General features: G+C 62.5%; 2 protein-coding genes across 3 annotated transcripts in view; both read left to right on the top strand.

Annotated features, from left to right (window-relative positions):
• The first annotated feature begins 6 nt into the window (after positions 1-6).
• Positions 7-12,269, top strand: MON1A (MON1 homolog A, secretory trafficking associated). 2 transcript variants are annotated; one of them, XM_075005062.1, is made up of 7 exons: positions 7-274; positions 4,514-4,630; positions 4,864-5,010; positions 6,472-6,936; positions 7,692-8,457; positions 9,029-9,176; positions 9,946-12,269. In XM_075005062.1, exons 3-7 carry the CDS (start codon positions 4,884-4,886, stop codon positions 10,084-10,086), a joined length of 1,647 nt encoding a protein of 548 aa, XP_074861163.1. In that variant the 5' UTR covers positions 7-274; positions 4,514-4,630; positions 4,864-4,883; the 3' UTR covers positions 10,087-12,269. The 2 variants fall into 2 exon arrangements, with proteins under 2 accessions (XP_074861163.1, XP_074861162.1); XM_075005061.1 differs by lacking the exon at positions 4,514-4,630 and having other exon boundaries at positions 9,946-12,268.
• A 3,578-nt stretch (positions 12,270-15,847) lies between these two features.
• MST1R (macrophage stimulating 1 receptor) overlaps positions 15,848-26,859 on the top strand; it is a 34,127-nt gene continuing 23,115 nt past the window's right edge. Inside the window, exons 1-2 of the mRNA XM_075006059.1 lie at positions 15,848-15,856; positions 18,015-19,333. Coding sequence (XP_074862160.1) covers positions 18,119-19,333 — 1,215 coding nt within the window. The 5' untranslated portion in view covers positions 15,848-15,856; positions 18,015-18,118. The remainder of the gene's footprint in view (positions 15,857-18,014; positions 19,334-26,859) is intronic.

Below are 26,859 nucleotides of genomic sequence, written 5' to 3'. Positions count from 1 at the left end.
CCCTCTCTTCCCGCTCCGGGGGCACCGAGTCCCTGCAGCGCTGCCGGCCCGGGCGCAGGGGACGCTGTGGGGCTGGCCCAGCACTGGGTCTGTGCCGCACACGCAGCGCTGCCGGCGCCTGGGGGAGGGCCCCGGCGGGCAGCCAGGGCGCAGGGCCGGGCGGACACGGACACGGACACGGAGGCGCGGCCAGGGCCTGCTCGGCGCTCGCTGCGAGGGGCCGGGGGCGCGGCGCAAGGCTGGGCCCCGGAGCGCCGCGCCCGGAGCCGCCCAGGTGGGTCCCTGCCTCGCGGCCCGGGCGCCGCCGTCCTCTCGGGACAGCTGGGGGGCGAGGGGCCGTCGCAGGCAGAGCCCGCCGCGGGCACGGGGAAGTGGGGTGCAGGGGCCGGGAGGTTGGGGGGGAGCAGGGCAGGGGCCGCTGGGGCAGGCAAGGGCAGCCCCTCCCGCAGAGCTGGGCGTCAGTCGGTGGTGCTCGGGGGCAGGCTGGGCAGTGGGAGGATGAGACAGCCCAGCAGGCAGGTGCTGAGGCCCAAAGAGCGGGCGGTGTGCTAGGGCACCCCAGGGCACCGGGCCGCGCCAGTGGCTGGCACCGTGAATTTCCGGTGGCAGTGGCTCTGGTGCCAACACCTTCCCCCGTAGCCCCTTTCCCACAGCCCACCGGCCGGCCGCAGGTGGGAACCGCCCTCGCGGGCCAAACGGCCGTGCCCCGTCCCTGGGGCCGTCATGGGGTGATCCCACGGGCAGTGCGCCAGAGCCCCTAAGCTGTGTGCGGCGCACACCCCCTCAGCAGCTGTCGGCCGGACCAGCCGAGACACCCCTCTGGGGAGGGGGCAAGCTTAGGGAGGGCTGAAGACTGGGTGGCTGGCGGCAGCAGCCGTGCAGGCCAGTAATCTGGCCCATTTGTGTGCTGCCTGGCAGACCAGAAGCCCCCACGAGCAAGCGCAGGGCTGCATGAGGCGCTCCAGCAGCGCTGCACTTGTACAGAGAAGTGAAATTCGCTGGAAGTTGGACACATGAGCGTGACCTGAATGCATTTGCTAGACTGACAGATTTATTGGATCGTAGGCTTTGGTGGGCAAAGAACTGCCTCGTCTCCGCGCGTCTGACAAAGCGGGTCTTTGCCCTCGGAAGCTTATGCTCCAAAAAATCTGTTAGGCTCTAAGGTGCCACAAGACTTCTCGTTGTGTTTGCAGACACAGACTAATGCGGCTCCCCTCTGGTATGAAGTACGGTCCCCTTTGCGCTTTAATAGGGCTGTAGTCACAACGCTCCACAAGATCAGCTGAGGGGACGAAGGTAATCAGGCAAATGTGACAGCTGATGAGGACAGAGAGGTGGCTGGGTCAGTCTGTGTTCCAACAGACCAAACCAGCCATCCTGCAGCACTTTACAGGCTAACAAGCTAACCTATTAGGTGATGAGCTTTCATGGGACAGGCCTACTTGTTCAGCTCTGGAGTAGCTGCTGTTTTGTTTTGCTAGCAGGGAGGCGTTTAAGAGCCCCCCTTGCAAGCAGATGCCCAGAAAGGCAAAACTGAGGAGAAAAGCCCAGCCGGTTAAAAAAGCCAGCCTTGTTTAGAGGGGAAGCGAGGGCAGCTAAAAAAATCACAACAAATGGAAGAGAAGGGAAGCTGATATAATGAATATAATCAGGCGCTGGGAATTGTAGAACCTGATAGGGGAAGACAAAGGACATGAGACAGTTATGTCTGGCAGAGTTAGGGACGCTATGTTTTTAAAAACACATTGGGCCCAAAAACACCCTGGCAATGGTCTTGATCTGTCACTGGATGGACTCAAAACAAAAAAGCAGTCAAGCAGCACTTTAAAGACTAACCAGATAATTTATTAGGTGAGCTTTCGTGGGACAGACCCACTGGATCGACTCAGTAATTGTGGGAGCCATGTTGAATAAATACTGGTGCTCTGTGTAGAGGGAGAAAGAGATTTTATGGGTCCATCACTAGGTCACTAGCTCTTTCCATCTCACTAGTTTCTCTGACGGATGGTGAACAGCAGCCGCTAAAGTCAGACATTTTAAAATCAGCAGATGAGACTTGTAGCCATGAGTTTTAAAAGAGCTGGCCAAGTACTCTCTGGCCTGTCAATATTAATTTGTAAAAAGTAAATCTAGGCGCATTAGGGAAACTCCAGATGAATGGAAGAATGCTAATATTGTGCTGATCTTTAAAACTGACTTGGGTAATTACAGGCCTGTTCCCCTGACGTAGATGCTGGGCCAGAGAACGGAGCAACTGATGTGGGACTTGATTAAAAAGAAATTAAGCAAGGTGAATTAACGCCAATCAACATGGGTGTATGGAAAAATATATATATACAACCAACGTATCTTGTTACCTTGATACTCATCAAGTGCTGCCTTTCACTTCCCGCCTTTGGCTTGGCTGCAAAGAGCTCGGGGTGAAGGCGGGAAGAGGGCTGTCAGTAGGAGGAGGAGACTGAGCAGGACAAAAGTTTGTTTGGTTAGCTGTGTATTGCCCCAGAGTCAATGCCATGCTCCTCAGACCTGTAACTCATTAAACAGAATGACAGCTGTAAGATGCCTTCAGGTAGTGCTAGTCCAAGGCAAGGTGAGCAGAATGGAGGACGTACACAGAGACTGACCCTTACAAGCGGCTGCACTTAAGAAGAGTGGGAAATCGTCCAGGATCTGAGGTCACAGCTCACCCTGTGGTAGCTGACATCTTGCTACCCGCGAACGCAGCCCAGGTGCATGCAGGTTCCTGAGCTGGGCCAAGCATTGTGCAAGCCACGGTTGCAGAAGCAGCGCGGCGCCCTGAACGCTCGCTCGTCTTTGCCGACAGCGTTTAAGGCTGGGAGATGGTGCCAGACTGCAGCGCTCAGACTGCACAAGGGCAGCTGACCTACCACCCTGGCAGGAACTGAAGCCCCAGGGCGAGGCCTAGGTCAGGTTCCTGCCTTCGGGTCCCACTGTGCTTTCGGTTCCCTTTGCCAGTTCCTGAAACGCATGTGGTTTGGAGAGAGGAGCAGCGTCCGTCTGTCTCTCCTGAGCGTGCAGTGCTGTTGTAGCCCTGTCGGTCGCAGCAGATGAGAGAGCCAGGCTGGGCGAGGCCGTATCTCTTATTGGGCCAACTTCTGCTGGGGCAGAGGAAAGTTTCCTAGCCCCGCAGAGCCCTTCTGCAAGTCTGGGCAAGGTGCTCAGTGCAAAGGGCTTTGAGATCTACCGATGACCAGCGCTTGATAAGAGCTAAGTATTGGTCTTGTTCAGCTGTCGCGGCCACTCCTTCTCGTTTCTGTGCTTCATCGGCGTCAAGCACATGCTCCGACCGACTGCACGGGAAGCTGAGGCTATGCAAAGGCCACGCCAGCCGGGGTCCCTCATTCTTCCCATCCGTGGGCAGAATAAATTTTGTTCTGTGCACTGAGCTAGGGGAGGATGTGCACCACCAATACAAACACAGGCTGCCGGCCCTGGGCACTCTGCGAATCAGCTGGGTGGCACCTGACTCTCTCCTGGGCAGCTGCCCGAGCACTCAGCTTACAAGGAACGCTGCAGCCGTCCCATCCAGCGCAAGAGCCAGTAGCACAGGACTCCGGTGTGGCGTGAGTGCTGGCGATTCACTCATGGCACTGAGGTGAATTCACCCCAAGTGCAGGACGACAAGTCGGAAGGGGACCAGCGAGCTGGCGTCCGGGCTGAGACTAGGGTGGGTTGAATTAAATCAAAGCAATTTAAATAATTGATTTAAATCACCAAAAAAGGCTTTGATTTATATCAGGTTTCCTGCTGATATGCCTTCAGGTATTTCTTCAAGCAGCGGTGCCAAGCCGAGCACTAAAACGCGTTCGTTTACAGCTCCAAGCGAGTGACAAAGGAGGGCAGCCTAAAAGCCCCATTTTACAGGTTGGGAAACTGAGGCAGTGACCAAGCAGCCGAGTCAGGACTAGACTCTGACTCTTCTGAGCAGGGGCTGCACCTTGCAGGGATCGAGTGTCTTCAGTAGCCATGTGGTGTGTCTTCACAGTGGTGGGTTGGTGCTAATGGGGGGTTTGGGGCCGGGGTGGGCACAGACAGGATGCCTATCGCTCCCCACCCAGAGAGTGGGTAGTCCTTCCTGGTGAGAGCCAAGCCCTGGAGCACCTCCACGCGTGCCCCTGCTGGCCCAGTGAGGCACCGGCTCCCTGTGACACAGGAGGTTTCAGGGGCCACGGCTGAGAGGCTCAGCAGCAGGGCCACTTCCAGCCCCAGGCTGGGGATTCCCCGCTCTCAGGCACGGAACCAGTGCCAAGGAGCGCCGCTGGCCGCTGCGCGGGCTAGCGAAAAGCCATGCAAGCAATGCCCTTGGACACGGCCAGTCCCCTGTGTCAGTGCCATCCCCTGCCCAGGGCACCCTGAGCCTCCCTGGCAAAGGAGGCACTCCAGGGACTTGTAAGAGAGCAGCCTGCTCCATCTGCTGCAGCCGGCACCAAGAGCTCTGCCAGGGGCGCGGGGAGCGGGATCGCTGCAGTGATTTTACTCTCGCCCGATCCAGCCTCCGTTTTGTCGTGACCCTTGCGATTTCAGAGCCCGGAGGATGGGCCCAGCGCGCTCTGTGGGCGAGCTCTAAGGACTCGTTGACCTGGGATGCGGCTGCTGCTCTGCCGATTTGGTGCGATTGGTTTCCAGAACCTCTGGCGGCGTGAGGAGGGGACGGGCTGTGGCACAAGGGACGCTGGAGTGGGGGCATTTGCTTGGGTGGCCACGGTGGTGCCAGAGGTGCTCGGTGTGACGGGTTTGGTGCCTTACGGGGAGGACCCCCAGTCTGGGGCCGTCAGTAGCCCTGTTTTGTGCCATGGAGAAGCCGTGAGAGAGCCGCTGGCTGACCGTCTCCTTTACGTGCAGGTCCCTGCCAGCCCTGAGCCATGGCGGCTGATGTTGACGAGAGGAAAGGCTGGGAAGTGCCCAGCGAGTGCTTGGTGCCAGCGGACGGGCAACACGCGGAGAGGTCAGAGAGCCCCACGCCAGGGCTGGTGCAGGGCACAGAGCCAGGTGAGGCATTCCACAGTTGCTCCAGCCGAAAACACCGTCCCCTTCCCGAGCTGTGGCACTGAGCAGCCGAGGGCCGGGCAGCGTGTGCATTGAGTGGCCCGGGCACCGTGGGGGGAGGAGTGCCAAGCTGCTGCGGGGTCGGGACTGACCCGCCCGCTCCAGCTCCCTGCCTGGTGCTGCTCTCACGACAGACCCACGCCGGCATGGCCACCCCACCTGCAGGCCTGGTCCCCGACCAGGCCCGCAGCGCGAATTCCTCTGGGAGACGTAATCGGGGGCCGGCTGGGGCGAGGGAACCAGCCGCGTGGCAAGCTGGGTGGGGGATGGGTGGTGGGGAGCTCTCCCCTTCCCCCCGCCAGGGATTTATAGGGGGGACCGCACCCTACTACCCTGCTCTCCTTAACAAGAAGCAGTGGGGCCATTGTTCTGCCCCAGCACAGCACGGGCCCTGAAAGGCCTTGAGCTCCAGAGACACAAGGGCTGTTATGGGCCGCCCCACTGGGGCTGTGCCCACTGGGCAGGAGCCCCTCTAGGGCCATGCTGTGCCGGCCCTGGCTAGCTGGCTGGGTGCTCTGGTCTGCTCAGACACACACATCCCCTCTGCTCTCTGTGGGGCTGGGCCGGGCCAAGCTCCCTTCAGCAGCCCCCGGCCCAGGCATTGGCTCAGGTGCAGGCACAGAGCCTGGGGGTTCCCCTGCCCGTGCCCAGGCCCCTCTGTTAGGCATGGAAGCACCACAGCTCTGCATGGCCTTGGCAGGCTGCCAGCCTCCCCAGGCCAGACGGAAGTGCCCCCCTGCTCCATAGCAGAGATGAGAGGGGCCGCAGGCCCCAGCCCGGTGCCGCAGGCGGGGGGAGTGGCTCAGGACCACAAGTGCTGAGTGCCGGGCAGGCTGTCATGCTCAGGACAGACACCCCAAGCGGGGGCGGGGGGTCTGGTCAGTTTTCACCGAGCCCGTCTCAAAGGTGAACGTGTGCACAGCTGGTACAGTCTGCCTGGCACCTCAACAGGGCCATGCGCGGTCGCTCGCCCCACCACGTTCGGGGCACGCCCAGTCCCCAGGGACCAGTCACCACCCATGGGGCCAGCTGTCCCCTGGAGCTTTCCCCAGAGACATCGCCCCGGCTAGTCCTGCAATGCTCTAGCTGAAGCGTTAGCAACGAGGAGAAGGGAACAGAGCGTTTGCAGGCTCTACAGAGACGGGGCCGGGCGCAGGATGGGGCCCAGAGGCTGAGGGATTGGCCTCTCCCTGCGGGGGGCTGACGCTCTTGGGCACAGACGCAAGAGCTGGCCTGTTGTTCTGGGTCCTGCGGTGGTGGCGTGGGTTCCCCTCTGTCGCTGACCCCGCCTCGCCTGCTCAAGCTCATTTCTCCCCTGCCTCCGGCCGCCTGTCCTAGCTTGTTCCGGAGCAGCCGGGCGGCCCTGGCGGGGAGAAGCCACATCTGTGGTGTCTTGGTTTGCAGGGGCAGGCCAGGAGGGAGCAATGTTTGCTCACACCCAGTCCTACGAGGACCTGACCAGCCCCGAGGACGGAGAGGTTGCATGCAGGAGTGCCAAGGCCGGGCAAGGGGAGCAGGCAGACCAGAGCCGCATGGAGCAGATCAGCAAGGACTTCAGCGAGCTGAGCACGCAGCTGACAGGCGTGGCACGGGACCTGGAGGAGGAGATGAGGCCGAGCCAGGAGGACAAGCTGGATCTCTGCCCGCAGACAGCCCGGAGGGACTCGGCGCGGTCGGAGGAGGACGAGGACGTGACCATGGAGGCCTGGCGCATGCATCAGAAGCACGTGTTTGTGCTGAGCGAGGCAGGCAAGCCCGTGTATTCCCGCTACGGCTCCGAGGAGGCGCTCTCCAGCACCATGGGCGTGGTGATGGCCCTGGTGTCCTTCGTGGAGGCAGGGAAGAACGCTATCAGGTCCATCCACGCAGGTACCATCCCTGGCAGGGGCCACGCGGGGGGCTGGCAGGGCTTTAGAGGTGATGCTCGTCTGATGACTGCTGCACAGAGCGGCTGGAGCATTGGCTGGCTGGGACGGGTGCTTGCTGCTACCCTGGGAGCAGGGCAGGCGCTGGCCCCATGCCCCCGGGCATACCCGGGCCCCACGCCTGCACACACGGCTGCCTGATTTGCAAGCCCAGTTCCCAAGACTGCATGTGCGACTGCAGCGTCCCGGTGCTGTGAAACCAGGGGCGTTGGGAGGTGCTTACCAAGGGGGGCAGAGGAGGAGACCCGCGGCCTGCCGTGGCATCTCCCTAGGAGGGGCATAGGAAAGCCCCAGGCTCTGGCCCCCTCACACTGACACAGGGCAGGGGCGGGGCTGCGCTGCCCTTCCCGGCTAGGTCCAGGAGCACTGCATTGCTGGAGGGGTGTGGGACAGCCGCCCGTGCGCCTCAGGCCAGATCGGCACAGAAAGGTTGTCAACTGGCTGCATCGTGGGGGGGAAGCCCGCCCCCAAGCGCTGGAGCGGCAGCGACCCAGCTCCTGGCGGAGGCACAGCCAGGGTGGCGGCAGACCTAGCTGCCATCGCTCAGGGAGGTGGTGTTCCTCAGCCCTGCCTGTGCGATGTCACTGCAGTTCCCGTCGATGCAGCCTCGTCTGCTGACCTCCCAGCGCCACTCGGGCGCCCTGCCAGCACACTGCCCTGGGCTCACGGGTCCCTCCCTCTTCCTCCCATGCTGGGCAGACGGCTACAAGGTGGTCTTTGTTCGCCGGAGCCCCCTGGTGCTGGTGGCCGTGGCCCGGACGCGGCAGTCGGAGCAGGAGATTGCCCACGAGCTCCTCTACATCTACTACCAGATCCTCAGCCTGCTCACCTGGACGCAGCTCCACCACCTCTTCCAGCAGAAGCAGAACTACGACCTGCGTAGGCTGCTGGCAGGCTCTGAGCGCATCACCGACAACCTGCTGGACCTGATGGCTCGCGACCCCAGCTTCCTGATGGGCGCCGCACGCTGCCTGCCCATGGCCGCGGGGCTCCGGGACACCGTGAGCTCCTGCCTCCAGCAGGCCCGGGCCAAGAGCCTGGTGTTCTCCATCCTGATCGCCAGGAACCAGCTGGTGTCTCTGGTGAGGAGGAAGGACCAGGTCCTGCACCCCATTGACCTGCACTTGCTCTTCAACCTCATCAGCTCCTCCTCCTCCTTCCGGGAGGGCGAGGCCTGGACTCCCATCTGCCTGCCCAAGTTCAACTCTAGCAGCTTCTTCCACACCCACATCTCCTACCTGGAGCCGGACACGGACCTGTGCCTGCTCCTGGTCTCCGCCAACCGCGAGGACTTCTTCACTGTGTCCGACTGCAAGCGCCGGTTCCAGGAGCGCCTGCGCAGGCGCGGCGTGGCCCACGCCCTGCAGGAGGCGCTGCGCAGCCCCTTCTACAGCGCCTCCCAGGTGGGGATCCCAGACCTCAGGCACTTCATCTACAAATCCAAGAGCTCGGGCCTCTTCACCAGGTGAGCGTCAAGGCAGGTGTGGCCTCTGTCACGGGGCACCGTGCCCAGTCAGGATGAGTCCCTGGGGTGCTTTGTGGCCAGGCCAGTCAGTGCCAGCCAGGGCTGCGTCCTGGCCACCACGAGGCTGGCACCAGGGACTGGCCAGCGAGTAGGTGCCTGGGCCAGTCTCATGGTCGCCCGAGTTGCCGCTTGTGCTCACAGCTGGCCTTGCTTCGAAGCCACACGCTAGGGCCGGAACTAGAGAGGTTCGTGCGGGATGGGGCCACTGATGGCCATTAGCCAGGCTGGGAAGGGAGGGTGTCCCCAGCCTCTGAGTGCCAAATGCTGGGAATGGGCGCCTGGGGAGGTGTCACTGGATGGTTCCCGGCTCTGTTCGCTCCCGCTGGGGACCCTGGGCAATATGGACCTTTGCTCTGACCCCGTGTGCACGGGTCAGCTGTCCATGCTGCCCTCTAGCTCCGTGTCCCCCGCGGCCGCCCTGGGACCAGGCATTCCCTCGCTCTGGCGTGCGCGCTCACCCTGCTTGGGTTACGGAGCCGGGGCCTCGTCAACGGGCAGCTTGTTCTTCCAGCCCAGAGATGGAGGCTCCCTACGCCAGCACGGAGGAGCACCAGCGGCTCCTGGAGCTGTACCAGTACCTGCACAGCCGCGCCCACACCTCCTCCCGTCCCCTGAAGCACGTCTACTTCACGGGCCCCAGGGAGAACCTGCTGGCGTGGGTAAGAGCCTTTCCCCTCCCATCAGCTGCCCCGCGTCCAGGGGCGTAGTCAGTCTGCGGGAGAGAAGAGTGAGGGGCGATTTGACAGCTGTCTTCAGCTACCCGCAGGGGGAGCCCAGAGAGGACAGGGAGAGGCTGTTCCCAGTGGTGACGGGCAGCAGAACAAGGAGCGATGGTCTGAAGTTGAAGAGTGGGAGTTGTAGGTTGGATATTGGGAAAATCTGCTTCCCCGGGCGGGTGGGGAAGCACGGGAATGCGCTGCCTAGAGGGGTGGTGGGTTCTCCATCCCTGGAGGTTGTTAAGTGCCGGCTGGACAAGGTCCTGGCTGGGATGACTTAGTGGGGGTTGGTCCTGCTGGGGGCAGGGGGCTGGACTCGATGAGCTCCCGAGGTCCCTTCCAGCCCCAGGAGCTGGTTCTACACGTTCATAAGCAGAACTGAGAATTGCTGCCAAGAGGCAATGTCCTTCCCGGACTTTGGCCCGGGAATTAGCTCGTGAGCACAGTCGTGTCGCTTCTCTCAGCTGAGCCCACGACCCAGATCCCACCCCTAGGGCGCTGGCGTGGCTACTCCATCCCCCGTCTCATGACCCTCAGCCTCGGGCAGCGGGGCTGCCTTCCCCGTGGCACGGGAGGGGGAGACAGGAGCCGGCATGATGCTGCCCAAGGCCTGGTGCCCCTCGCCCACTTAGCACCCTCGGCACTGTGCTGGCGCCAGCGGGAGGCTGCTTGGCCCAGGCACCGAGCGCGATTTGCTGCCGTCTCTCGCCAGGTGACCAACGCCTTCGAGCTCTACGTCTGCTACAGCCCCCTGGGGACCAAGGCAGCCGCCGTCGCCGCCGTCAACAAGCTCATGAAGTGGATCCGCCGGGAAGAGGAGCGACTCTTCATCCTGACGCCACAGACCTACTGACGGCAGTGGGCCGGGGACCCCCACGGCGCTGTGCCAGCCACACCCTGGGCGCTACCAGCTCCAGTCGGGGCAGGTCCTGCCCGCCTCCGTGTTCGTGTGCAGTGCGGAGGGTGACAGGGCCGTAGGAGGCAGGACCCCATCCCAGAGTGTGGGGGAAGGGTAACTGACTGACTAGCCGGTTGGAGAGGACGTCTGTGTCCGAAGTGGCCTGGGGCTATGACCCAGCCCTGGGGAGACCCCTGCCATCGAGGGGCTACCCCACCCTGGGACACGTTCCCCTCTGCAGCCTGCAGCTGGCATTTCTACCTCACCTCCTGCTTCTCTGCCCCACCCCAATCTGTCCTGCTCCCCCTGTGCTGGTGGCTCCTTGCTCCGGTTGGGGGACGCCTTTGCTAGCTGCCTCCGTGGGGGTCAGGGGAGCAGTGGGCGCTCAGCCTGCACTGGGCTCCTAGGGCACCTGCTTCCTCTGGCAGCGGCCCCCTCTTCTCCATCACTGGTCCCTCCCTGCCGACCCCCAGCTTCCCCCAGCTCCACGCATCCCGCAGCCCCTTCCAGGGCCAGGCTTCGCAGCAAGCACCTGGATAGGAAGAACAAACCTGATGGCGCCAAAAGGAAGAGCCCCCCCCCCCCCCCCCCGGGTTAGCCAGAGCCACTGGGTCCCCCAGGCCAGGAGGGGTCGCCCCCAGGTCTCAGTCAGTGCTGGCCTCTCCCATCCCAGGTATCCCCTGGGTCTGGCCCACACCCTGAACATGGGCTGCCTGCCGGTCAGCTCAGCAGCTGGTCCGTGTCCACAGCTGCAGCAGCCCCGGCTCCTGGTCTGGGGCGAGTGGGAAACCGGCCCCTCGGAGTGAAGTGCCAGAGGAAGGGGCTGCACAGCAGACCCGGGTTTATGGCCCTAGACTGCCGCGTGGGGGCAGCAGAGGGGCAGAGCACGGAGGGGTTGCGGCCAGCGTTGGCTTATAGCCTGTTCCCGCACAGTGCCTTGCGGTGGTCCACCGTGGTCAGTGGCCGTCCCCAGCATCGGGACTTGCAACGCTGCACCCCAGAGCAAATTGTGGGCTTAATGCCCCCCGGTGCCACTGATCCCACGCAGCCACTTGGGGTCAGTGGTGGGCCTGGCCGAGCCAACGCTGCATGCTAGTCTGCGGCCACGCCTAGCCCCTGACAAGGAGAACGTGCGATAGCTGTGGGAGGCCCCTGTGTCCTGTCCTGTCCTGTCCTGTCCCCTCGCGGTAGCTGCGGGCAGCTGTAAGATCCCCCCGCCCCGTCCTGCCAGTCCCCCTGGACTCAGAGGAGATGCCTCCCTGGGGCACTGGGAGGGGTGGCAGTCCCCAGGGGAGGCACAAACTGGGGGGAGGGATTTGTCTGGGCCTTGGACGCTGTCCTTCCCTCTCACGGTGCACACCCCCAAGCACGAAGGGCCTCGTCACACAGGGAGCTCTCGGCTGTCCTGTTACGCAAACACCGTGCGGGGCTGGGGCACGGGGGAGCAGACTGGTGGGAGCAGCTGCTGCCACAGAGGGAGGTCTGGCCTCCAGGGTCTGCGCAGTGTAACTGAAAATCACGTCTTCCCTGCATGTTTCACAGGCTGCCTTGAACCTCAGCCTTCAGGGCTCAGAGGCCTGGGCTCCTGCCGCCTGCAAATGCAGCCTGGGCGGTGCCTCCCGCTGCTGAGTTACGGCGTGGGAGGCTCTGGCCAGAGAAGGGCAGCCTTCCCAGGCTGCGTCACTGGAGGGCTCCTCTGGTAAACATGGCTGAGAGCAGACGGGCGTGCAGAGGGGAGCGAGGGAGGGACGTGGACAGACACCCGGAGATGGAGGGGGAGAGAGACAGAGAAAGCACTCTGCTCCCAGCGCTCCCGTCTGACCGCAGTTACTTGTCTTTGCTAGCACATGAATATTAAAGGGGCCAGAAATGCCAAGACCTGGCAGGTTAATGTTGCATTGGGAATACAGCTGGCATTGCAGGACCAGCTCCCTGGCAGGTGTCCAGCTGTTGTGGGCACCTCGTCCCATTACCTGTGTACTGCAGCGCCTCTCGCTCTCCAAAAGGCTGAGCCGCAGGCCTGAACCCCATGCTAGGGTAGTCGCCTCAGACATGCGAGGCCTGTGGTGAGCTCCCTGCTGTCACAGGCTACCCGCTGACCCTGGGCAAGTCACTTAGTCTCCGTGCAATGGGGAAGCTGGTCCTGCCTGGCCTCACGGCCGTGTGAAGGAAATGCACGAAGGACTGTGCCATGTTGAGAGCCCTGACGCGCTCTACGAGGTACAGTTACTCTTTGCAGCAGGGCCAGAGGCACGAGGCCAGACCCACATTCACATGGAGCGAACCGCAGCTGGGAGCTGAACCCAAGTGAGCTGGTCCCAGGGTCAGGCCTAGCCTTCACGTCCCACACGATCCAATCCCCGATCTGAAGCCTGCGCTTTTCATCTGCAAGGGCACCCCACAGGCCTGCTCCGCCCTTGGCGTCCCACTTCTGTGCCTCCCGAAACAGCAACCCTGCTTTAACTCCAGCCCCGGAGGCGAGCAGGAGGGGTGTGCAGGGGGCAGGTGTCCCAGCCTGGCCTTCGCCCCCAGTCTAACGGGCACAGACAGACCGGTTTCCGAGCTCTCAGTGGTTTGTCTCCAGCGGGTTTCTAGCTGTTACGGCTTTGGTGCTGCCTTTCGATGTCCGGCAGGAGGGCAGCGTGTACAGGGACTGCGCCGGCGTCCACAGAGCGCCTCAGGCAACAGCTGCAGGGGGCTGCTCCGCTCCTCCCAAGGGGTGCTAGGTCCGCGAGTGTGTTACGCGGTGGGCGGGCTGAGTGCAGCCCCCCTTGCCAAAGGCAGGCGGAGAGGACGGCTCAGGCTTGCTGTTCCAGGACTGGGCCCAGTGAGCAGCAGGTGTTCGCACGCCCCCATCCCTGTCCAATGCCAACCGGCTAAACGTGGCCCATCTGAGCCCCCCGTGGGACAGTGGCCAGGAGGCGGTCGGTACCCTTTTGGGGAAGAGACAGGCCGGGAGCTGGGAGGGGCCAGAGCCGTCAGGAGCCTGCTCCCACTTCCAGGTTGACAAAGCAAGGCAGACTCATGCACTGGGGAGGGAAAGGAGGGAGGCAGCTGCTGCGGCCAGGCTGGGAGCCAGGGCTGCAATGCAGGACCCGCCAGGCGGTCCAGGGCCTTGCTCAGCACTGCCTCTTGGGTGGCAGGAGTGTGCAAGGCCCGGCCTCGGCCAGCCAGCCAGGGCCTGCCAGAGGGAATGGGAGAGCCCTGGGAAGGCGACCCACATGGGGCATTTCCCAGCCGAGAACTGCTGGCCCCCCCGCCGGCTTCTCTTCAGGCTGCTGCCCGTGGCACTGGGGTTACTTCCTGTACTCGGAAACCAGTGCCCAGTGGGGCTGAGGTGTGGTTGTGTGCAGCTAGGAGTGGGTATACGTGGGTGTGCTTGTGGGCACAGCTCTGAGCGCACACTTATATCTGCAAATGGGTGCGTGTGTGTATCTGCAAGTGTGAAAGTGCAGGGCTGTGTGTATCCGTGTCTGTATGCATGAGTGTATGGAGTGCCTGTACCTCTCTGTGAGTGTGTGTCTGTCCAAGGGATGCGTGTAGGAAGGTGTGTGCATTTGTACAGGATATTTGTGGGTGTGTCAATCGATCTGAGCTGTGAATATGTGTGTTTGTGTATGTACTGAATGGGAATGTGTGTATGTCTCTGTCCCTGTGTCTGTCCAGGATATGTCTGTGTAGTGTGTGTCCAGGTGTATTTGTCCAGGGTGTGTCCATCCAGGGTGCGTGTGTGTATACAGCGTGTCCGTCTCTCTGGGGCCTCTGTCTGTCTGTCTGTCTAGCATGTGGCTGTCCAGAATGTGTGAATAGAGCATGAGTCTGTCTGTCTGGCGTGTGGCCGTCCGGGGTGTGTGTATACAGTGTGTGCAGCTGGCTGGCTATCGGTGTGTGTCTGTCCCGGATGTGTATGTGTCTGTCTGTCTGCTGGCATGTGTCTGCCCATCCAGTTCGTGGCTGTCCAGGGTGTGTGAATACAGCGTGTGTCTGTTTGTCTGTCCTGGATGTGTGTGTGTCTGTCCAGGCTGTGCCTGTTCATCTGGCGTGTGGCTGTCCGGGGTGTGTCTGTACCGTGTGTCTGTCTGTCTGTCTGTCTGTCCAGGGTGTCTGTCCGGCATGTGGCTGTCCGGGGTGTGTGTGTGTCCGTCCGGGGTGTGTATCTGTCCGTCCATCCATTCAGTGTGTGGCTGTCCAGGGTGTGTGAATACAATGTGTCTGTCTGTCTGTCCTGGATGTGGCTGTCCGGGGTGTGTGTATGTCTGTCCTGGATGTGTGTGTCCATCTGTCTGTCTGTCTGGTTTGTGGCTGTCCGGTGTGTGTGTCTGTCCGGCGTGTGGCTGTCTGGGGTGTGTGAATACAGTGTGTGTATCTATGTGTCTGCCCATCTGTCTGTGTTGTGTGTCTGTGTCTGTGTCTGTCCAGAGTGTGTGTCTGTCCGGGGTGTCTGTCTGTCCGGGGTGTGTGTGTGTGTCTGTGTGTGTCTGTCTGGGGTGTGTGTGTGTCTGTGCTGTGTGTCTGTGCTGTGTCTGTCCGGGGTGTGTCTGTGTGTGTCTGTCTGGGGTGTGTCTGTGCTGTGTGTGTCTGTCCGGGGTGTGTGTCCGCATGCTGTGCTGTGTGTGTGTGTGTGCTGTGCTGTGCTGTGCTGTGCTGTGCGCGTGTCTGTCCGGGGTGTGTGTATGCTGTGCCGTGTGTGTGTCTGTCCAGGGTGTGTGTGTGCTGTGCTGGTGTGTGTCTGTCTGTTTGTGCTGTGCTGTGTGTGTGTCTGTCTGGGGTGTGTGTGTGCTGTGCTGTGTGTTTGTCTGTGTGTGTCTGTCCGGGCTGTGTCAGTCCGGGGTGTGTCTGTGCTGTGCTGTGTGTGTGTCTGTCCGGGGTGTGTGTCTGTGTGTGCTGTGCTGTGCTCTGTGTGTGTGTCTGTCCGGGGTGTGTGTGTGCTGTGCTGTGTGTGTGTCTGTCCAGGGTGTGTCTGTCCGGGGTGTGTGTGTGCTGTGCTGTGTGTGTGTCTGTCCAGGGTGTGTCTGTCCGGGGTGTGTGTGTCTGTCCGGGGAGTGAGTGTCTGTGTGTGTGTCTGTCCGGGGTGTGTGTGTGTCTGTGTGTGCTGTGCTGTGCTGTGTGTGTGTCTGTCCGGGGTGTGTGTGTGTCTGTGTGTGCTGTGCTGTGCTGTGTGTGTGTCTGTCCGGGGTGTGTGTGTGTCTGTGTCTGTGTCTGCTGTGCTGTGCTGTGTCTGTGTCTGTCCGGGGTGTGTGTGTGTCTGTCCGGGCTGTGCTGTGCTGTGTGTGTGTCTGTCCGGGGTGTGGGTGTGTCTGTGTGTGCTGTGCTGTGCGGTGCTGTGCTGTGTGTGTGTGTGTCTGTCCGGGGTGTGTGTCTGTCCGGGGTGTGCTGTGCTGTGTGTGTGTCTGTCCGGGGTGTGCTGTGCTGTGTGTGTGTCTGTCCGGGGTGTGGGTGTGTCTGTGCTGTGCTGTGGTGTGTGTGTGTCTGTCCGGGGTGTGTGTGCTGTGCTGTGTGTGTGTCTGTCCGGGCTGTGAGCGGGCCGCCCGGGGGCGCTGGGGGCGGACCCGGCGGGAGGAGCCGCCCGTGGTGCCGGCCCGGGGCGGGAGCTGCCGGGTCCCTCCCTCGGCTCAGCTCAGCTCAGCCCGCCCCGTCCTGCCCCGCAGCTGCCCGGCCAGGTGAGCGCGGTGGCCCGGCCCGGCCCGGCCCGGCCCGACGCAGCGGGGAGCTGCCGGCGGCTGCGGTGGGTCCCGGCGGGGCGGTCAGGGGGTGTCTCGGAGCTCGGGGAGGGAACCACGGGTGTCTCTGGAGCAGAAGTGGGGCGGGCAGGGGTGTGTGGGGCGGGTGTGTCTGGGGTGGGGGCCAGGCAGAGGGTGTGGGGCAGGGTTGTCTCTGGGGTGGGGGCCAGGCAGAGGGTGTGGGGCAGGGTTGTCTCTGGGGTGGGGGCCAGGCAGGGGGTGTGGGGCAGGGTTGTGGGGGCCAGGCAGGGGGTGTGGGGCAGGGTTGTCTCTGGGGTGGGGGCCAGGCAGGGGGTGTGGGGCAGGGTTGTCTCTGGGGTGGGGGCCAGGCAGGGGGTGTCTCGGGTTGGGCGCAGGGCAGGGGTGTCTCGGGGGTGGGGGGACTGGCAGGGAGGTGTCTGGGGGGCGGGGAAGGCCAAGGGGTGACTAGGTGCCAGGTTTCCCTTTTCCCGGGGCAGTGTTGGGCGCCAGCCTGGGGGCAGGGCGGGGTAGCAGAGGCTCTGTGCCCCTTGGGTTGCCTCCCAGCAGTGCCATGTGCCAGGGAGAGGTCCCTGCCCGCGTCAGGCGCGGTCTCCAGGGGCAGTGTCTCATGGTCGGGAGCGTGTGTGAGTCGCAGGAGGGTGCTGGGGGCAGACTGCCCCTGGCATGGGAGAGCCAGGCATCGGATGGGGTGTGGGGTGCAGGGCCTGAGGGCGCAGGGGCTGCCACCACCGGGTCCCTGCTTCAGATCTGCCCTTAACTGTTGGTACCCTGCGGGGTTTGGGCCAGGAAGGCATCTCCTGCCCCACGTCTGCCTCCAGGGAAACACCGTGTGGTGGCTTCCCCAGGCTCCTGCCCCCCAGGAGCGAGCGCAGGGGTGTGGGCTGGAGGGAGTGGCCTGGCTTCTCTTATCCTCGTGCTCCTGCCTCCAGGCAGGTGTGGAGAGCTGAGGGGTGGGAGAAGGGCAGGTGCGGGGGCGTTGCCAGACTCACGGTGGTGCTGGGGGTGTGGGGCTGCTGCCAGCAGCCCAGCCCCGGCTGAGCCAGAGGAGGAAGTTCTGTTCTCCAAAGCCGCCTTTTTCCTTGGCCCTTATCTGGAGGCTGAAGTGTGCAAGCAGCGAAATCGGTGGCAGAGCTGCCGTGCCCCGAGGGCGCTGGCCAGGGGAAGGGGCAGGTACGTGGCCGGGGCTGAGGACGGCTCTGTCCTTGCAGGTTGAGGCTGCTCCCTGACTGGCTGGCCGAGGCCGCGCCGGTGTAGCCAGTCAGGTCAGGCTTTCCTGCATGGACAAGCCCTGAGCCCTTGCATGGCAGTGGCAGCTTAGCTCCGTCGCCAGCTGGCTGCGGCTGCATGACCTGGGCTCGAGGGCACCTCCACGTGCGGTGACAGAGGTTCGGCCGAGGTGACCCGAGGCTGGAGCCGTATGTAAATCCAGCCCGAACAGGAGCCAAGCCCTGCCTGCTTCCCAGGGACCGGTGCCTGGAGTGCGGGGGGACTTGTCTCCAGGGCCAGGCTGACCCAGTGGGACAGGTGCTCTGTCCAGCTGGAGCAGACTGGAGCTCGCTGGGCTGGGGCAGGTCGTGGGGCCGGGAGTTTTGCCCCTTGATCGGCAGGCAGAGAAATTGGGGGAGTGGTGCCTGGAGACCTCCCTTGCTAGTTGGGGTGCCCATGTCACCTGCGCATCCCAGCTGGAGCGGGCCCCAGAGCCATGCAGCCTGCCCCGCTCGGGGTGCAGCTGTTGTACCTGGCTCGAGCCAAGCCAGGCCCCTCGGCTCTGCTGAGTGCCTGCTGCACCCCCGTGTGCAGCCAGCCGGGCACGCAGGGTGCACGGGCCTGCCTGGGACCTACATCCGGGCTGGCTTGGGAGTACCCTCCCCTGCTCTGACGTCACAGCGCTCGCCCGCCCACGAGAGCATTGGGCTGACACGGTGGTGGCTGGCTTCACGGCTCCTCAGTGCCCCCCACTTCTTCCCTGCAGTGCTGGAGACAGCCAGGCCAGCGCCTGCCTGGGCCTCTGCCTGGCCAGCTGGGAGGGATCCAGCTAGCACGGGGCCTACTCCCTCCTGCACTCTGCGGGAGAGGAGGTGCCTGGTCGGGGCGGGGGGAGACCCTGTGCTCCCAGCGGGTGCTGGGACGTGCCTCCTGGCTGCACTAATGTGTGCTCTCCCACTGGCATTCCCACTGTAGGAGGACGGTGGCTCCTGCCCCATGGATCTGAGCCCTGCCGACAGCTGAGGTGCTCAGGTGACCTCCGGAGCCCAGGATTCCCGAGCGGCCTTTCCGCCCTGAGCATGGGGCTTTCGTTCTGGGCTTGCCTCTCCCTGGGCTGCATGCTCGCTGGAGCGTCTCTGGGCACCTGGCAGTGCCCCCGGATTCCCTACAGCACCACCCGGAACTTCTCTGTCACATACGAGCTGCCCAACTTCACTGCGGACGGTCCTGTCCAGAACCTTGTCACCTACGAGGGCCCCAGCGGGGTGGCCGCCCTCTTTGTGGCCGTGCGGAACAAGATCTACGTGCTCAGCCCGGCGCTGGCCAACCTGTCTGTCATCGTGACGGGCCCCGTGGGCAGTGCCCAGTGCGAGATCTGCGCCCAGTGCCCGCAGCCAGGAGCGGGGCCGAGGCCTGAAGACACAGACAACGTGGTCCTGGTGCAGGACCCGTCGGAGCCGTGGCTGTACAGCTGTGGCACCTCCCAGCACGGCCGGTGTTTCCGGCACATATTGCAGGTCCAAGACGAGCAGGTTGTGGTTATCGCCACCGACTGTTTGTACGCAGAGGAGAACCGCCCCGAGGCATGCCCGGACTGCGTGGCCAGCCCCCTGGGAACGCGGGTGCTGGTGGCCGAGAGCGGCCGTGTTTCGTACTTCTACATCGCCTCAACCATCAACAGCAGCATCGCTGCGCAGTACAGCCCCCAGTCGGTGTCTGTCCGGCGGCCGAAGGCCACCTTGCACGGCTTCGTCCCCGACTTCCACTCCCTCAGCGTGCTGCCGGCGCTGCAGGATTCCTACCCCATCACCTACGTGTACGCCTTCAGCGACCAGGACTTCGTGTACTTCCTGACCGTGCAGAAGGAGAACCCTGCGGACGCCTCGTTCCACACGCGGCTGGTGCGCCTCAGCACCCAGGAGCACGACCTGCGCCGCTACCGTGAGCTGGTCCTGGACTGCCGTTTCGAGTCCAAGCGCCGGCGGCGCTCAGATGGGGCGCACCGCCGTGACGTGGCCTTCAACCTTCTGCAGGCGGCCCACGTGGCCCGGCCTGGCCTGCGGCTGGCCCAGGAGCTCAGCGTCAATGACACCGAGCTGGTCCTGTTCGGCGCCTTCGCGGAGAGCGAACCGGAGAGCTCGGTGCCACTCCACAGCTCGGCCGTCTGTGCCTTCCCCGTGCGCCTCATCAACCAGGCCATCGAGGATGGCATGGCCCAGTGCTGCAGCCTCGCCCAGCACCAGCTGTCCCGGGGGCTCAGCTTCTTCCAGGGCATTGAGTACTGCCCCCACAATGTGAGTGCCTGCGGTCGGCGCCCACCCTGGAGGGGGGCGGGTAAATGGGGAGCGCTGACTAGCCGTCCCTGTTCCCCTGCACTGTCTGGGTTTGGGAGGGTCTGGGGTGACTGTGGGCAGCTGCACCTGCGTGATAGGATGGGGTTTCTGGGCACAGCTAGAGAAATCAGTCCAGGGTATCTTTGCTTAAATCCAGGCTGCTTACAGCCCCAGGCTGGGATTTCCTTCTCACTGAGGCAAATCCAACCAGCCACAACAGCCCCTCTGCCAGCCCCACTGGCCAGCCAGGAGCCACACAAACAAACCCACAGACTTCCCAGCTGCTCTACCAGCCCAGCCCGACAACCTTAAGCCTGTTTCACCCAGCACTGCAGATTCTTCCAGACCCCAAAGGGCCCAGCCCCAGACCCCGGTCAATATACACTTGGCTCTTACCCACACAACGCTCACCAGTTCTTTAGATCCGATATCTGCGGGGTTATTAACACAAAAGAAAGAGCAGGGTTAGAGAGAAGAGTGGTTAGAGCAACACTTCCCCGCGTCAGTCATAGCTACTGGTGCAGCCGGTGGTGTTACCTGCTGACTCTGGAGGGTCTCTGAAGGTTTGTGTCAGGGTACATAGATTCAGTCACTGGAGCGTTGTAGTTCCAGCCGCTGGGGTCCCCCTGCTGGGACATGGACCCTTGGCGACCCCAAGACAAAGGATCCAAGACAGACACTGCTAAGTCCGCGCTATTGTTCTCTTCGTTGTCCCTTGTGTCCAGGGACAAAGCCCTTTGTTCTTCCCAGAGGCCCTTGAGGGGCCGCCCCCACCCGACCCAGGTGGGCTGTTGTGGCCAGTTGCCATTGGATGAATCCCAGGCGACAGTCTCCAGTTTCTGAACTGGGCCCGGTCCTTGGTTTCAGCCCAGGTCCCCTGACCAGAGGGCTGCATCCCATTGACAGGTCCCAGCAGCTGGGATGTGGGTTCGGTGTGTGAGCACTTGTTTATAGTCCATTCATCCTGGGGGTGGGGAGGGGGCTGAGTTCACACCTCCTTACTGAGAACAACAAGCAGTCCCGTGGCAGATACTAACAGATATTTTGGAGCATAGGCTTTCCTGGACAAAGACCCGCTTCGTCAGATGCACGAGTGGGGGCAGGGTTCGGAGGGGTATTTAAAGAGTGGGGTCCCAGTAAGAGGGAGGCCAGAGCTGACAAGGTCTATTCAGTCAGGGTGGAAATGGCCCATTACCAGTAGTATACATCAAGAGGTGATGGGCCAAAACGTGGGTAACGAGCCATCTATCAGCGTGCTAGACTACGAACTGGAAGTCGTCCATGAGTTCATGTACCTAGGCTCAACGATCTCGGACAACTTGTCACTTGCTAGTGAGATCAACAAGCGTGTTGGAAAAGCCGCCACAACGTTCTCCAGGCTGATGAAGAGAGTATGGGCTAACAATAAGCTCACTGTACACACCAAGGTGCAGGTCTACACAGCCTGTGTTTTGAGCACACTGCTGTATGCCAGTGAAACGTGGACTTTGTGCTCAAAACAAGAGCAGCGGCCCAACACATTCCTCATGGGCTGTCTTAGGCGCATACTCGGTATCTCATGGCAGGACAAGATCCCCAGTAGCGCAGTGCTTGAGAGGGCAGGCACCGCCCCTGCGTTCACCCTTCTCAGACAGAGGCGTATGCGCTGGCTGGGCCATGCGTCACGTATGACGGATGGCTGAATACCGAAGGACCTCCTCTTCGGCCAACTGGCGTCTGGAAAGAGGCCGAAAGGGCGACCTAAATTACGCTACAAGGACACGTGCAAGCGTGACCTCAGCGCTCTTTCTATCAGTGTGAACACCTGGCATTCGCTCGCCTCAGACAGGCATGCCTGGAAACAGGGAGTGAAGGAAGCTCTTGTTATGTATGAAACTACCTTGGTGAAGGAAGCGGAAGACAGGAGAGTCCTCAGGAAGACCCGTGCCTGTGATACCAGAGAGGTATCTTCCTACTGCTGTTCACGCTGCGGAAAGGACTGCCACTCTCGGATTGGATTGCACAGTCACAAAAGACGCTGCTCGAATCAGTCCAGCTGGGGCGCAAACCCATGATCCCTCGGGATCGAAGGATGCCTACTACTACTGCCTACTACATCAAGAGAGGAGAAAAAACAAGTCAGATCAGCCAGGGGGGATGTGGCCCATTGTCAGTCTAATGTGGAGGTGTGAACTTCCAGCACAGAGAAGCTGCCTTTATAAGAGGCCAGCCACTCCCAGTCTCTGTTCAGTCCTTGGTTGATGGAGTCAAATTTGCAACTAAATTGCAGCTCTGAGATTTCTTTCTCCTTTTGATTTTTGAAATTTCTTTGTTGTAGGATGGCTACTTTTAAATCTGTTACTGAGCGTCCAGGGAGTTTGAAGTGTTCCCCCACAGGCTTCTGTACGTTACCGTTCCTGATGTCTGATTTATGTCCATTTACTCTTTTACAGAGAGACTGTCCAGTTTGGCCAATGTAAATTGCAGTGGGGCATTGCTGGCACATGATGGCATGTATTATATTAGTAGATGTGCAGGCAAAGGAGCCCCTGATGGTGTGGTTGATGTTAGGCCCTGTGATGATATCGCTGGTGTGGATATGTGAGCAGAGCTGGCAGGGAGGTTTGTTGCAGGGATTGGTTCCAGGTTTAGAGTTACTGTGTTGTGGTCTATGGCTGCTGGTGAGGATTTGTTTGAGGTTGGCAGGCTGGCTGTAGGCGAGGACAGGCCTGCCTTCCAATGTCTGTGAGAGTGAAAGTTCGTTGTTCAGGATGGGTTGCAGATCACTGCTGATGCGCTGGAGAGGCCTTAGGTGGGGGCTGTATGAGATGGTCAGTGGTGTTCTCTTGTTTTCCTTGTGAGGCCTGTCTTGTAGCAGGTGGCTTCTGGGTACCCGTCTGGCTCTGTCAATCTGTTTCCTCACTTCCCTAGGTGGGTAGTGCAGTTTGAGGAAAGCTTGGTAAAGGTCTTGTAGATGTTTGTCTCGGTCTGACGGATCAAAGCAAATACGGACGTGCATCTGATGAAGCGGGTCTTTGCCCACGAAAGCTTGTGCTCCAAAATATCTGTTAGTCTGGAAGGTGCCACAGGACTTCTTGTTGTTTTTGCAGAGACAGACTAACACGGCTCCCTCTCTGATACCTCCTACTGAGAAGCTCAGCACTGAAATATTTTCTAACACAGCCAAAATCTGTAACTTTACCGACAGACATGATACAGGCACATGGGTAACACACGCAGATTCCGGGCAGCATCAGCGTTCCTTAGACGCCTCACACACACACACACACACCCCGCCCACCACCCCAGCACAATATCTGGGGCCAGTAGCCACACTGGGCATTACACTGGGCGGGAGATGGAGGGCAGGAGACAAATCGCTTGATCATTGTCTTCGGTTCACCTCCTATGGGGCACCTGGCACTGGCCACCGACGGCAGCCAGGCTACTGGGCTGGATGGACCTTTGGTCTGACCCAGTCTGGCCGTTCTTGTGCTCAGTGGCTTCCAGTGCTTCCTGCCCCACCATTTCTAGATGAGCCCTAATGGCGCTGCGGCCTCGTGCATCAAACAGCAGGTTCGTTACTGGTCAGTGGGGCGCGAGTGGATCCCTGCCAGGGCGTGGCCGGCGGGCTTACGGTATTCGCCTGCACAAATGTGACTGGAGCCTCGCAGGCTGCAAGGGTTCCCCCGTGATTCCCAGCTGGAGAAGGGGGGGTCTCATGGGGCCTGGCCCCAGGAGTCACCGTGGGCCCTGCCCTAGGAGGCGTGGCTGATACCAGCGGCAGCACCTGGCTAAGCAGTCTCTGCCGGAGCGCGTCTGGGCTGCCTGGGCTGTTCCCTAATCTTACTGATCGGCGGCTGTTTGCGTCCGGCCGGCTCCTGGCATTGTGCTGCTGTTTGCTTTTCTCTTGGCTGCGTGTTCTTCCGGGAGCAGGCTGTGCTGGGGCCCCTTCCGCGCCCCCAGCCCCAGGAGCTGGGAGCCCACCACCTGTTTCCTTTGCACAGTGCTGAAGCGGCCTTGTGCAGCCTGACTCTGTGGTGTGCCCTGCTCCGAGCCCGAGCAGCGCTCGCCCTCGGCAGCCAGCCCCGCTGCACGGCTGCGTCCCTGGGCAGCGTCCTGGGCAGTGAGGAGGGGGCTCATGCTGAGCAGTGGGGCAACAAGGCGCGGGTCTCAGTTCCAAGGCGACCTGCGCTTTGGCGTGGCCCGGGCTGGGCTGGGCTGGCACCTTGCGGCGAGGGGCCTGGAAGCGTGGGAGGTTCCTGGTGCCGCATGGGCCTGTGGCCAGTTGGGAACTGATAGTGCAGGCTGCGTGGGCGGGCTGGGCTGACTTCGTTTGCACAAGCCAAACAAGCAGCCCTTGGCAGCTGGAGGGACGGGTCGTTGCTGCCTCTGGAATCGCATTGTGCAATAGCCCTGACTCATCTCCCCTCTGTTGCTACACGGTGGCCTGGCTGCGGGCGGGTCTGGGCAGCGGCAGGAAGGGTGCTGGCTGAGCAGCCGCCCAGGAAAGCCCCTCGCCCCGCACTCCGGAAGCCGCGTGTGCCTGGCCGTTGGAAGAGTGAAGGGCAGGGCCCGGGACCCGCTGTGTCCCCGGATCCTGCGGGAGTTCAGCAGCGTCCTGCGCATGTGGCCAGCCCTCACGGCAGCACTAGGAAGGAGCACCCATGACTCCTGAGCCTGGACGGAGCTGCTGCTTCCACGGGCACTGTGCCAAGCGGTGGGGCCGGGAGGGAGTTTCCAGTGCACTCTGAAATACTGGGCGGGGACACCCCAGGAGAGGCTGAGCCGGTCGTGGCAACCCCTGGGATCCACTGGCTGTCGTCTTGAGCCCCACCTCTGCTCGCTCTCCCCCAGGGCAGCAAAGGGGGCGGCAAGCCGGCATCCCGAAGGCCTGGCCTGAGTGCCCGTGGGAGCTGGGAGGCATGGGAAGGGCTGGCACCCAAAAGCACACGCAGGACGCACAGCTGCAGCCGTAGTTGGGGCTGGGCTGGGCTGGGTCCGCTGCGGTTCCTGCTCGGTCCGGATCCTCTCGCTCCCAGCCAGCTCCTCGACTCAGCTTCTGCCGAGACCGAGGGAGAATCGCTCCCCCGCCTGGCTTTTCCTAGTGGGGCGCCGTGGGAGAAGCCGTCTCCTGTCCAGTGCAGGCTGAATGGGGCACTGCCAGACACACCCACCAAGGCTGCACCTCGACTCCCTGGCTGCGGGCCACGGCAGAGGGTGTAGCAAGCAGGGACCTGGGGGTGCCCCGCAGGGGGGCGGGAGCCCACAGGCAGCTCTCTACCCCTGTGGCTGCATCCCCGCTTGTGCAGGGCAGGGCGGGTGCAGAGGAGGCAGGCGCCTGCGGCTCCCCTGGTGCAGGCCCAGCCAGGGCGTGTCATCTGCGGCGTGGTCGCTGTCTGTGGTTGGCTCTCACCTCTGCACCCGGGAGCTGCCCCAGACCTCTGGGCGTCCTGCTGCCTGCAGGCCTCTGGGCAGGTGCAGGGCTGGCCCTTGGCGCCGTTAGCCGGGGGCTTTGTGACCTCGCGTGCAGTGGTGCGCGTTGGCCTGGTCGAGTCAGGGCCTCTTCCAGGCAGCAAGGCGAGATGTGGGGCTCCTCTGGCCGGAGGTGTGAGGCGTGCTGCTGATTCAGGGCCCTGCTTGCAGCTGCCCTGACCCCTTGGCTGGGGCCTTCCGGAGTGTGTTTCCTGCAGAACTTGGCTGCCTGGGGCCAAGGTCCAGGTGCCTGGTGTCCTGCCTGGCACCCGGCCACACCTCTGCGGGGCCCAGTGCGACCCCGTGTAACATGGGGGGTGTTGGGGGCACCACTGAGAGGCTCAAATCAGGGCAAATTGCTCAGAGACAGGGCTACTGGCATCTTCCCCTGCCAGGCACCAAACCCATCACCCTGAGCACCTCTGTGGGTGCCCTGGCCAGCCGGCATCCCTCAGGCAAGGCCCTTGTCCCCTCCAGTTTCCCTGCGCAGCCACTGGTGAGAGGTTGAGAGAGCCAATCTCACCCCGTCAGAAGAGGCTCTTCCAGTCCCAGAGGACTAGCCTGGCCCAGGTCAGCGAGTGCCTCGGCGCTCGCCTATGGAGCAAGCCGGGCCCCTGCTTCAGCGCCTGGCGCTGGAACGGCTGGAAGTAGAATTGTTCCGAGGACTCAGGTGACGCCACAGCAGCGGGACGCTCAGCGCCGCCTGGCAGCAGAGACAGAACCGGGGCAGTCTGTTGGGATGGGCCGTCGGCCCTTTTGGGCTCACTGCACAGCACAGATGCTCCAGAAACAATGAGCTGAAATGAGAAGAATGCAAGAGCCGCCGGGGCCCCCGCTCTACCCTGGCCCTCGTGGAGGGAAGCGCGTTGCCCTCGCCATGGGGACGCGCGTCCCAGGATGGGGTTTGTCACATGCAGGTTCCCGTCTGAACACGACTCAGCCTTAGCTAGGTAGCAGCCCGGGCGTTCCTGCCATTCCCAGCAGCGCTGCTCGGACGTGATCTGGCACCACTTCCAGCCCCTGTCAGCCAGCGGGGTGCTGCCGGGCACTTGCCCTCCGCAGCAGGTCGGCCAAACCTCTAGCTGGTGCCTCCCAGAGGCAAGCGTTTGAAGTACAACTATCAGAGGGGTGGCCGAGTTAGTCCGCATCTTCGAGAACAGCAAGAAGTCCCGTGGCACCTTATAGGCTAACAGATGTTTGGAGCATCAGCTTTCGTGGCCAAAGACCCGCTGCACAAGATGCATCTGACGGAGCAGGTCCTTGCCCACAAAATAGCTGGCAGCCTGTTGGAAGTCCAAGTGCACAGCGGAGGCTGGCACACAGCCCAGCACCTGCGCACGAGCAGTAGGAACAGCACCAGGGAAGCCTCAGCCTCCTGTTGCTAACTCGCTCGGCCCCACACCTCGGTGCAAACAGCGCACGTCCCTCTCAGGCCCAGCTCGGTCTGGCCTCGGGGACCGTCCGTGTGCGCCTGGGCTCGGGCTGCCGGGAGGGCTGGCTGCGTAGGGCCGGTGAGGTGGGGTTTAGTGCCAGCTCTGCTGGGGCGGTACAGCCGGGTAGGGCGAGCCCTGAACTTCACCCGGCCACTGGCTGCAAGAAGGGGCTGGGCCGTGCTGGCAGCAGAGACAGAACAATGGCAGTCTGCCAGCGTGTCTCAGCCGGTCGCAGCCCGGAGCTGTGCTGCAGCGTGTTGCTGCTGCGTTCGGCACCTGTGACTGCAGCTCCCGTCCCCCCGGAGCGCCTCTCCGGCGGCTGTGCCCCGGCCAGTCCCTGCCCAGCTGCACTTTAGCCAGTGCAGGGCCGGGGAGTGTTAGTGCTTCACAGGCTGCTGAGAGGCCGGTGCTGAGCGTGGGTCCCTGCAGCCCAGCCCTGGCATGCCGTAACCGGTGCCGTGCCCAGCTGAGGCCTGCCGAAGGGCTGGCTCTGACCCCCTCGCCGGGCCGGGCCGGGCTGGGAGGCCCTTTCTAGTCCTTTCGTGGGCGGTAAAAGGCTCCCAGGTTTTGCGCTGGCTGGTGTCGAAGTCGTGGGGGTCC

Source organism: Carettochelys insculpta, chromosome 11 (assembly GCF_033958435.1).
Source record: "Carettochelys insculpta isolate YL-2023 chromosome 11, ASM3395843v1, whole genome shotgun sequence".
Classification (NCBI taxonomy): Eukaryota; Metazoa; Chordata; order Testudines; family Carettochelyidae; genus Carettochelys; species Carettochelys insculpta.
Note: the sequence above shows the minus strand (reverse complement) of the source record. Positions and strands in the feature narration are given on the sequence as shown.